Raw genomic sequence first — 11,887 nt, 5'->3', positions numbered from 1 at the left:
TCTTTGTTGTCTGTCCAATTCTTAGAGCCTGTCGGGATCTTAAGCAACCACTGTGGATGAGCTATAGGGAACCACTTCAGCCCTGTCTCCACTGGGTAAACATATAAACTCAGAAGAAAAAATCATCCTCCCAGGAGTGCAGGCAATCTGTTGCACATTGTGGAGGAAGTGATGACATGTTTTTGAAGAAGGGATGCAGCAGGTGACGTCTTGTACACTGGCCTGCTTTTTCCTGACGACATCAGCCCTCCTGTATTCTGGTGGCTATATGGGCTGTTGTAGGAAGGATCGTGGCTAGTGGAAGGGAGCATCTTACCATAGAACCAATACACAGCAATTGCTTCTATCAGGGCAACAGTGAGCACTGCGGGTCCGGTGGCAAACTCCTCCAGCAGCTTCACCACGTAGGCCCCTCCCTGGAAATGAGACCACAAACCCGGTTAAAGGCCCTCTGAGGCACTGCCTCCTCTTTACGACAGGAGCAAAAAGAACTTCTTAGGATAATTCTGGAAAATTCTCTCCTTGGGTATAACATAAGTGTCCCAGAGCCTACTTCTTGGACTGGCCCTGGCAGATGGGCAAGATTTCATCCCATCAGACACACCTCTTCCCGCCCTACAGGTCACTCTTGTTTCCACTCCCCACTAAGCTTTAAGACAAACTCAAAAACGCCTCTGGATCTGTTTTCAACTTTCAACTTTACTGAATACCTACTGTGTATTCTACCCCAGAAAATCTACAATACCAGACACACCGGGCCCAGTGGTCATGGTTTTGCCTCTGTCCTAACTCACAAATCCCTTGGGTCCTACTCAGGGCCCCACAACCCTGCTGAAGCTCCAGAGCCATTGGGGTCATGGCTTGAAGATTTTATTTTATCAAAATCTGCCTTGAGTCAGAAGGATACACGCCTGCAATGCCTGTGGGTACTATCTGATGCCTGATTTACAGTTTGACAGTATGTGCCTAAGCTACCCCCCCCCCCAAAAATAAAATCACTAGAGAAGGTCTAACTTCTTTACCATTACAAATTCTCTGGAGGAGATGAAGTGACATTACAAACATGAGATGGCAGCCTCCAGATGTTCAGCATATCAGGACATCAGGGCACTATTCCTATGAAAGCAGCCCTAAGGACTGGAAATAGACTGAAAAGACACATCTTAGTTTTCCTCCAGATAGTCTGTCAAGCCTTAAATCTAGTTGGATTTGCTGTAAAATGCTGAGCCTCCAGATACCACGCCCAGATTCTTCAGACAGATGCCACTAGAAACAACTTTTCTTCCTCTTCTTGATGACTAACTTTTTAACAGCGGTGACAACTTCTCTCCCTTTGGCCCCAAAGCCAGGGCACCGTGTGGGAGGGAAAGGAACAGCTTCTTGTAACATTCTGTTGCCCTAGGGGAGGTTGACTCTAAGTTTAGGGTTTTGGTACTCACAAAAGTCAGGGTGATCAGGGATCCAAAGAAGCAGGTAATGACCACACTGAGCACAAACCACTCCCGGCGCTTGGACCAGATGTGTGGAAACTCATCCAGCACGGCTGTGATCACCCCCTCCAAGCCTGCAAACTGAGAGGGGCACACAAATGGTCACTGTGTAGACTTTGGGACAAATCTGCTACCTCTAGGACCGTGAACAGAAGGGAGGGGTTAAATTGCCAAGTGACCTGTCAAGCTGATCGTGACCAGTTACCCCTACTCACCGGCCCTCACTGGAAACATATCTCCGTTTTACCCCGTCATTTAGAACCCATTCCTAAGGACATCAAGGAAAGAAAGTATAGCACATGGACAGGACTTCTTTACATGAGGTATCTCGGGGAGACTTTGGTTGCACCAGAAATGCCAACTGAAAGCTGAGACTCATTCCACACTAATGATATGAATGCTGGGCTGCAGGGCACTGAGACACAAGTGTGACCTTGCCCTGGCCTTCAGGTGCTGCCAGTCTGGTCAAGGGACAGTGCACAATGAGTGCACAACAGTTCACATATGCTGAGCTCTCGGCCTGTGCCTGGCACTTTACCCTCATTATCCCATTAATGCCTCTAATGTACTAGAGGGCAGTAAGCACCCAAGTGAACAGGGGCTGAGGGAGCACCAAGAGGGAGCAGCCAACATGGCCTGGGGTGGCCAGGATGGGAAGGAATGGGTACAGCTTCCTTCCCCTCCTCCTCCCCCCCTCCTCCCTCCTCCCGAGAGCCGGATTTCCCTCCCCATTCACTTACTGTGCTGTCCAAGCCCAGTGAGATTAACATCAGGAAGAAGATGATGGCAAAGAACGTGGATGCAGGCATGTTGGCTATGGCTTCCGCATATGTGATGAAGAGCAGGCTGGGGCCTGAGACAGAGTGGGAAAGAGGAGGAGGTGGTCGCTGAGACCTGCCCTACAAAGATGTCTCAGGAGAAACTTGGCCACACCAACAATTACAACTCCTGTCACAAAACCTTACATGTGAATCAGGGTTGGACATGTACCAAATGCTTCCTCACACCCCACACCATCCTACCTGGACATCCTGGGAGGCAGGAAGGGAATAGTATCCACCTTGAAGAGTATGCGCCCTCAACCAACATGGAGAAACGAAGCAAACCTGAGACCTCAAGACTAGCAAAGCTGAGCACATGAATTGGAGTGTCTGCTATATAATAATTCGGTGCTTTTTTTTTTTCAACATGAGGCTTGATATATCTCTGAAGTCTCACAGCGTTTAGCTCTCTCTTTAGCTCCAGAACAGTAGGAAATGTTATACTGATTTCAGAAGAATCTAGCGGCCTCGGAATAAAGACCTCCAGCTATCTTGAAGTCCTTTTTGATAGTATGAGGGACATGTCTTCAACCTCTCATGGACTAGATAGGCCACCCTTAGTTTGGGGCATAGAGTTCATCAGAGCACCGTGTCGGGCTAAAGACAGATGTATGTTTGCAAGAAAGCCCTGGGACTCCATCCACAAGATCCCATAACCTCTTCTTCAACGTCTGTCGCTCTTTTTCCATGAAACCTTGCAGTACAGTAGAGCGCTACATCATCTACATTTAATTTTTCTGCAAAGCATTAGTAATCATTTGCTTCCTAGACTTGGACCCATCACAGGACCCAAACATACTTTTTTTGTTCTGTTTTGTTTTTTTTAAATAGGAATTGCTATCTATCTATCTATTTATTCGTTTAGGTTGCGTTGGGTCTTCATTGCTGCGCGCGGGCTTTCTCTAGTTGTGACCAGCGGGGGCTACTCTTCATTGCGGTGCACGGGCTTCTCATTGCGGTGGCTTCTCTTGCTGCGGAGCACAGGCTCTAGGCCAGTGGGCTTCAGTACTTGTGGCTCGCAGGCTCTAGAGCACAGGCTCATTAGCTGTGGCACACGGGCTTAGTTGCTCCGCGGCATGTGGAATCCTCCTGGACTAGGGCTCGAACCCATGCCCCCTGCGTTGGCAGGCGGATTCTTAACCACTGCGCCACCAGGGAAGCCCCACACTGTTTTTTAGTTAGTTTGTTTTATTTGGCTGCCGCTGGGTTTTAGTTGCGGCACGAGGGATCTTTGTTGCAGCATGGGGGATCTTTTAGTTGCAGCATGCATGCGGGATCTAGTTCCCTGACCAGGGATCGAACCTGGGCCCCCTGCATTGGGAGCACGGAGTCTTAACCACTGGACCACCAGGGAAGTCCCCCAAACCCACTAGTTTTAAAAGCCATCATCCAAGTCATATTTCCAAGCCCACAATGTATTCAAGGCCCCAGTACTGGGTGCCGAGGGAGCTGCCCCATTACCACCATGGAAAGGGTTGAAATTTCCAAGGCAGTAAGTTTCTCTAAAACCTTTGAGAATTTTAAGAGGAACATTTAGAAATAATGCAAACGTTAGATATTTGTAAAGATCCAAAGAGCAGCAAAGCAATTCAGTGGGAGCCAGGAACCCAAACAAAACCCGAGGTCCTACCTGCATCTTTGGCTACCTCAGACACATCTTCGTTCCTCATCTCAGCCATATACCCCAGCACTGTGAAGATGACAAATCCTGAAACGAAGCTCGTCATGCAATTCACCACACTGGTCACCAAGGCGTCTCTGGAGCAGAAAACCCAAGGGGCCTGAGACATTTCCAAGTCAGGAATCTAAGGAGCATCTGTCTCCAGCTGTGACAAGGGTGAGTGGGCTGAGCTCACAGGGACTTCAAGCCTGTCCGGGTGTCTCCTCCCCTCCTCCCAGGGCCCAGCCTCTCAGACGGGTTGCATTACCTTGAAGCACAAGCTGCTGTTATCACCACGCATGGCATGGGGAGAACAGCAGTCAGGGATGGTTTTAAGAGATGATTTTGTTGTAAACCAGCACAGCACAGACCTCTGGATTTCAAACAAGGCTTGCTCTGAACCAGGGCCTGAGTTGCAGCGGGGGCCAGGAGGAGGCCTTGGCCTTACATTTGTGAAGACCTCAGATTTAGACTTTTGACATTATGTGTAAATGAGGTTATAAGAGTGCCACAAAGATATCCTGACACTTTTAAAAGAGGACTTCATCATACAATTTTAGGCTGGCGTCCCAATGCAAGGCCACATTGCTTAGGGTGCATGTAAATTCCTTTTTAAAAAAAAAATTAATTCTATAATTATCTTACGAATAGCACAATCAGACTGCTGGACATTGCCATCTGTGATAGAATATTAAGACAAAGTTAACTCTAAAGATGAGTGATATTTAAATCATAATTGGCACCATGCTCCCTGTTTTGTCACATTTCTGAAATGAGATTTTGACATAAAAATTATGGCATTCTATGTTGGTCAAAATAGTTCAATCATTATTCTTTTTGTATATAGATACATAAATAAATTATCACAATTTTTGTTGTTAAATACTTTAACAGGTCAAATCTAAACACTGAATGTATGTTGTGATTTCTGTAAACCTGCTTTGGAATTTCTTAATTTTCCCTGACATATAGAGAATCTCACAAAACAGAAGTGGCCTGGAGCCTCTCTTAACCCCTGAGTGAGGCTATGGTCCAGGTGAGTGGTCAGGCACCTGTGGCACCCCTGAGGGTCAGAGTGTCAACGTGGCCTAAGCCTGGCCAGGTTTGAGGCCATCGGTTTGATTGCTTTCCTCCAGACCAGCTGACTTACACTCACTCCACTTTCAAGCTTTGCTTGGGGGGCCCCAGATACTCACTGGTAACAGTTGTTGTTGAATTTGTTGTAGCTTGCAAAAGCCAGCAGGACCCCAAAGCCAGGACCGAGAGAGAAGAAGATCTGGGCGGCCGCATCCACCCACACCTGCAACACAGCAGAGGTAAGGGCCAGGGCCGAGACCCAGGCCATCGCTGAGCACCAGCGGGGCCAGCGCCCTCATGCCTCCATGTGGCTACATGCAGAGGCAAAAAACAGGCTTCTCAGGGCTCCTTCCAGGGCTGGCCACATACCAAGTGCAAACAAATGTGAGTTCTCTTCCTATCACTTAGCCATAAACCAACGCAGTGGCCTCAAGTGTACTATTTTTTTTTTTTTGCGGTACGCGGGCCTCTCACTGTTGTGGCCTCTCCCGTTGCGGAGCACAGGCTCTGGACGTGCAGGCTCAGCGGCCATGGCTCACGGGCCCAGCCGCTCCGCGGCATGTGGGATCTTCCCGGACCGGCGCACGAACCCGTGTCCCCTGCATCGGCAGGCGGACTCTCAACCACTGCGCCACCAGGGAAGCCCCTCAACTGTACTTTTCATGCTTGTATTTCTGGTTTAAAGCATCACTGCAGACTTGCCGCTGAACCCAAATTTCAGTTGTTCCTACTGTCCTATTCGGAGGACTAGCTTCAGTTAGTAAAAAGACAGACAGGTGCACACTGCTTTCCTCATTATCTTACCCCTGTCTCCAGGAGTTTCTGCCAGTTGGGTTTCAAATAGAAGAGAACTCCCCTCCAGGCTCCGGGGAGGGTGGCCCCTCTCACCAGCAGGATCGAAAGGATGATGTAAGGGAAGGTGGCTGTTACCCAAACCACCTGTAAGGAAGGAAACATAGGTTATCACCACATGAATGCTGGTGTCTTATTCTTGAAAACCTCCAAGAAAGATCTACCTCTTTTTTTTCTGTAATTTTAGGAGGCAGGGTGGCAGAAAGATCACAGCCTTTAAAATTATACAGGGATCTGATTCCCTGCTTGCTGGTACTAACTACTTCTAAACCCACTCCCCATCTGTAAGATGGGGAAAATACCTAGCAGGAGACAAAGTAGCCAGTGTATACAAAACACTGTACATGGTCCATGATGGGTTTTCAGTAAATTATTGCCACTATTATTAGTTATGACACTACCAGCGTGTTAAAGGAATTTTTAAAAAATCATATAATGGTTCTTGGGATTGACCCATTTCTAGAATTTTCTAACCAATTTTGTGACAAGACACTGAAAATCATGGAATGTGTTTGGTGTGAAGGAAAACATGTCCCCGTCTCTGGCTATCCAGGCCACTGGATTCTGAGTTAGACCCTCCAGAGCCCCTTGGTAGGCCTGGATCAGCAGCCAGAGTCCTCCTCACCTTGCCAGATGTTTTGACACCTTTCCAGATGCTAAAGTAGATAATAGTGAAGATCAGCATGATGCAGAGGGCAAGCTGCCAGCTGATGCCCCCCAGGTCCTGGAGCCCCTTTGACCGGTGGATCTGCAGGACGTGGCGCCTGAGTGAATGAGAAAGAAGGGCCAGTGACGTGGTCTGAACAGTTACCTGAGCATACTGCGTGTGATACCTCTGGGAGGACACCAAGAGAAAAAACGGACACAGTACTGCAAGGATCAAGTGGTCAGCAAGCCTCGGGAAGAGCTGGGAGGGGCTCTGCCCATCCTGAAGGAGAGAACAGAGCAGTCAAGCCGACCAAGCCTGGGAAGAGCGCTCAGCCCAAAAGCAGACTTCCAGGTCTCCTTCCTAGGCTGGGACCCAATGAATGACTAACATGACTGGCTTCTGGGTGCATGAGGATTTGTATGTGTGGGCAGTGGGTCCCTTCCCCACCCCAAAACAGCCCCCTTTGGGCTGCTATTGCCTGAAATTCCAGCATTAAAGAAAACTGCCTACTCCAGGCATCTTCTTCCAAAGGGTAGATCCCACGTATTAAGTGAATACATGAAACCAGAAACTCTTTGTGTAGTTTCAAACTATTGAAGTAGTGGGAGGCTTTGCTTCCATGACAGCTGGCTGCAACGAGGGCCCAGGAAGAAGGGCAGTTTTGATGCAGGGGAATAATTTTGGAATGTGAAGGTAGGGACTGGCCTGGGCACAACAGAAAAGAGGGGGATGGCACAGAGACCCAGACTGTGGAGCACTCAAGGTAGTCTCCCAACTCCCTCACTCACATTTACTCCCCCTCCCTGATAGCTTCATCTCTCAGAAATCCATCAGCCAAGAGGTGAAGAGCCCCTGGCTCCCACCTCCCTCCTAAGAAGCCAAAGCCCAGGGGTGTGGCCTGCCCCTAACAGGCCACCCCCTCGCTTACATGCACTTACGTATAAAATTCTTCTGCAGGGGATGTTGAGTGGAGTGTCCAGGTGACATTGTCCTCGGAGAAGTAGTTGGTGCAGTTGCCAGTGTTCCAGGAGTTCTTACAGCTGGTCCAGGGCAGCTGGGCCGCAAAAGAGGAGATGAGGTAGTAGAGCGCCCAGGCCATGATGGTGTTGTAGTAGGAGGCGATGTAAAAGGCAATGATGCAGATGGCGTAACCGATCCCTGGGAGAGAGAGGGTGAGGGAGGCCAAGTTTCAAGGGCAGCCCAGCAGTTAGGCAGGGCATCAGAGGCACTGAAGCCCGGGTGAGGGGTAAAGGTGGAACTGCCATTCATTTCATCCTCCAAAGACTCCAGGAGACAGTGGAAAAGTGGCAATATGGTATATTCCTTATTTGTATTTGCAGAGTTACATGTTTTAGAAAATGTGTACATGTGCTATTAATGCTTTTTCTATTTCATTTACTTTTAATTGCCATTTATTCTATTTTGCTTTTAACAATCTCATACTGCTTGAGCAGTCAAAACCTTAATTACTCAAGTTATCTCCCAGGGATACCTAAGGCCTAACTGATTCCAGAAGAAGGTGTCCAGCTCGACCCATTGATAGAAATCATCACTTCCCAGGAGGACCCACTCACCCACCCAAGCCTTTCCCTTACCTTTGAAAATCGGGCAGATTTTCCTCCATATCGAAATGCATCCATTTCGGTGGTACTGGCCCAGCGCGAGCTCCATGTAGAAGAGCGGGATCCCCCCGAAAACGGCCATGATAGTGTAGGGGAGGAGGAATGCCCCTGAGGCAGATAAAAGACAGTTTCACTCCCTGCCCACATCTGACCCAGGACAGCCCAAGTGATCTGGACACACAGAGCCATCTGATGCTCCAGAGTCATGAAGCCACCCTGTCCTGAGTGACCTCACACGGTGCTCCCGTGGTCTTAATCCTTTGCCAGAAGTAGTAGTAGACAGAGCTCCACAGTGAAGTGAGGTTTGGGAGGAGGCAAAGAGTACGTGGGAAGGAAACTGGGTCTGGGAGTCAACAGAAGAGGCCCTAGGACCAGTTCCACTTCTAACTGCCTGGAGGACCCTTCTCTCTGGGCCTCTTTTTCTTCCACTAGAAACTGACAGGGTTGAGGAGAACTGAGGTTCCCAAACCCAGCCACTCATCTTAATCACTGGTAAGCTTAAAAATACACACACACACACCCCCAAAAAAAAACACACACACACACACACCCTGACCTTCTGAAGCAGAAGCTTCAGGTATGAGTAAAACAAAGAATACTTTAAGTTCTCCAGGCGATTCTGATGCAACCAGTACATTGACCAGCATTTGGGACCCTTGAAACAGATCTCCTGCGACAACCTGTACAACAGCTGCAATAGTCTGTTGACTACTGCACATCACTGAATTAGCATCTTTGTTCATCTGTATCCCTGGCTCCAGACACTTGACTACTGATGTTTGGTTATACTTCCATAACTCCACGGAGCCAGAATGCTCCCTCCTGAGCCAGATTTGCAGGTGTGGCTGAAATTTGCAGGTAGTTTGCTACAGAATGAGAAAGTGCAGAACTGCTGCATCACTGGAGATGCTGGTGTCTCCTGGCTTTTGTGGCTGAGGCAGAATTTGGGTATGCCATGCTGGGGATTGCTCACCTGCAGCCTGAGTTTCAGCCCAAAGGGTGAGCCGGCTGTGATATTTCCTTGATAACTTTCCCTCCCATAAAGTGTTCTGAACCTAGAAATCTGAAATCTGTGCAACTCAGAAAGGTTTCATCTAACTTACAATCACACTGGGTAAATCTGGCTTGAGAATAATAACCATGTTGTGTTCTCATGATGACATTTGTCCAAAGGGTTTGCTTGACTGGCTTTACAGTAGGGAATGTGTGTAGGGGAAACATCACCGGTGACCCAACTCCTTATATAATGCTCAGGCTACAGGCGGGTCCTCCCAAACTGGAGATAAGATGATTCCAACTTCTGCCCCTTCCAGGCCAGGAACGCTGGGCTTCCCGGCACTCCCTCCACCCCCCACTCTCTCGGAATAGCCTTTGCTGCTGAATGGACCCAGGTCCTTAAAAGATGCATCATATCCAGGCAACTCTGTGTCAGGTCATGGAGGAAATGAAGGCGACACAAACGAATTATCCCTCAAACCTCATTTTAGTTGCCCTTCTAAATCTGTTGCCAGAGCTCCTGTCAAAATAAACGACTGGGACTCCCGTGGTGGCGCAGTGGTTGAGACTCCACGCTCCCAATGCAGGGGGTGTGGGTTCGATCCCTGGTCAGGGAACTAGATCCCACATGCATGCCGCGACTAAGGAGCCCGCGAGCCGCAACTAAGGAGCCCATGAGCTGCAACTAAGGAGCCCACGTGCCACAACTAAGATCTGGTGCACCCAAATAAATTTTATAAATAAATAAATAAACAAACAAACTGATTTGACTCCCACTTCTGGTCCTTTTCCTATTCTGATAGCAAGTCCATTGTCAAAACAGAGGCCCCATACCTACCTGCTCTGCTCTCTGGGGCTCCCATATCTATGCCTACAATCAGCTACTATTTTTGATAATCTGCAAATAAACTGCCCTGTAGGCATTAGGAATAGTAGGAGGAACAAGAAATCGTCTCTGGCCTCAAGAATCTAACACTCTTGTAGGAGCTATAAGGCATATCCATATACGGTTTGGTGCTGGCATTAACGTGGCTGGGTTCAGCTACGGATCATGCCCAGATTGTAACTTAAGACTATGGACTTGAGCTGACGCCCTCTCTGCCCTCACACAGGTCCAAAGGCCCAGCAGGGTCTGGGAACGTGGAGCCACTTCCCAATTTTTCCTTTCACAGATCTAAGCTCTCTGGACTCTTCTGGGCAGAACCAGCCAGCAGGAGTGAAAGAACTCAGCATAGTGCTGATGCTCATTCCCCCACGTCTCACGTGGAGGAGAGCAGGGCTTGTATAATGCAGGGATGAGAAGGGGGCTCTTCCACAGAGGAAGCATTAATGATGCTGAAAATCTGGTGAGGTCAGGTTCAGGAGAGCTTTCACTCAACTTCATAACCCAGAGAGCCACAGACATGCTGACTTAAAGTTTTGGCTTACTGGAGATTTGTCTTTTAGACTAGCTTGAAAGTCTAAGCAACCATGTTCCCAGATGCATTATCAGTTAAACAAGACAGAGAAGACATGATTTATCCTCTGGCCTCCCAAAAGGATCTACAGACCACCCCTGGGTCACAGCCTCTGCTTGCAGCCCATGATACTGACCCCCTCCGTTCTGGTAACAGATGTAGGGGAAGCGCCAGACGTTGCCCAGGTCCACAGCATAGCCAATGACGGAGAGGAGGAAATCCACCTTCTTGCCCCAGGTCTCCCGTTCCCCTGGATGAACCTCAGCGACTAGGGTGGTGGTGGCAGCCGGGATGGAATGCTGAGTGTCTTCTCCTGCACTGGGGCTTGGAACTGCTGAGTACCCATTCGAGATTTGGCTGGACTCCGCCTTATCCCCAGGGACAGGGACACCCTTCTGTAGAACACTGTTTCCTTGACAATCTTCTCCATCCATATATGCTGTTAGCTCCTTCTGGGAATTTAAGGGTGTGGTCTCCATCCTACTAGCTAGTAGATGATGCTGACGCCCATGTGCTGAGGACCGACCTGAATTCTTGGTGCTCAGATCTATGAGTCTCCTCAGCACTTGATATCAATGGGGTTGAGACCTCTGTTGGAAATGCACACAGAGAAAGGAAAACAGAATTAGGCATTTTACTTGTCTTTGGTAACTCATCATACATCTTGAATTACATTAGTTAATGGTATTACGAAGGCATCTGTTAAATGTGAGACACCCTGTTTGCTATAGGAGAGTCAATAAAATCAACTATGGCCGCAAAAAAGAAAAGAAATCAACTACGGCCACTCATCTTCTGAGACAGATCGCATTCTGCCTGTGGAATGTGTATCTCTCTCAATAAACCTGCTTTCACTTTACTATGGCTTGCTCTTGAATTCTTCCTGCATGAAGCCAAGGACCCTCACTTGGTGGCCTGTCCCAGGAACTCATCCAAGACCTGGGACATGACCATCCTCCCATGATCCATTTTCTGTAAACTCTTTTTTTTTTTTTTGCGGTACGCGGGCCTCTCACTGCTGTGGCCTCTTCCGTTGCGGAGCACAGGCTCCAGACGCGCAGGCTCAGCGGCCATGGCTCACGGGCCCAGCCACTCCACGGCATGTAGGATCTTCCCGGACCGGGGCACGAACCCGTGTCCCCTGCATCGGCAGGTGGACTCTCAACCACTGCGCCACCAGGGAAGCCCCTGTAAACTCTTTACAAAGGATATTAATAAATCTGCTTCTTGCCTATCAAAAAAAAGTTTTAAAGTAAAGTAAAA

General features: G+C 48.6%; 1 protein-coding gene and 1 non-coding gene across 2 annotated transcripts in view; both read right to left on the bottom strand.

The window, feature by feature from the left end:
- SLC6A4 (solute carrier family 6 member 4) overlaps positions 1-11,887 on the bottom strand; it is a 35,163-nt gene that overhangs the window by 10,523 nt on the left and 12,753 nt on the right. The window contains exons 2-11 of the mRNA XM_029212701.1: positions 10,761-11,214; positions 8,145-8,279; positions 7,488-7,707; positions 6,526-6,664; positions 5,853-5,987; positions 5,168-5,271; positions 3,942-4,069; positions 2,231-2,343; positions 1,440-1,571; positions 317-416 (exon numbers count right to left, since the gene is read on the bottom strand). Of these exons, the coding sequence (XP_029068534.1) occupies positions 317-416; positions 1,440-1,571; positions 2,231-2,343; positions 3,942-4,069; positions 5,168-5,271; positions 5,853-5,987; positions 6,526-6,664; positions 7,488-7,707; positions 8,145-8,279; positions 10,761-11,103 (1,549 nt within the window). The 5' untranslated portion in view covers positions 11,104-11,214. The remainder of the gene's footprint in view (positions 1-316; positions 417-1,439; positions 1,572-2,230; positions 2,344-3,941; positions 4,070-5,167; positions 5,272-5,852; positions 5,988-6,525; positions 6,665-7,487; positions 7,708-8,144; positions 8,280-10,760; positions 11,215-11,887) is intronic.
- On the bottom strand, positions 3,593-3,665 carry TRNAW-CCA. The gene has a single exon. It is a non-coding gene; the product is annotated as a tRNA-Trp (tRNA).

Source organism: Monodon monoceros, unplaced genomic scaffold (assembly GCF_005190385.1).
Source record: "Monodon monoceros isolate NGI ecotype Baffin Bay Population unplaced genomic scaffold, NGI_Narwhal_1 Super_Scaffold_9, whole genome shotgun sequence".
Lineage (NCBI taxonomy): Eukaryota > Metazoa > Chordata > Mammalia > Artiodactyla > Monodontidae > Monodon > Monodon monoceros.
This window is presented reverse-complemented; position numbering and strand designations above follow the sequence as displayed.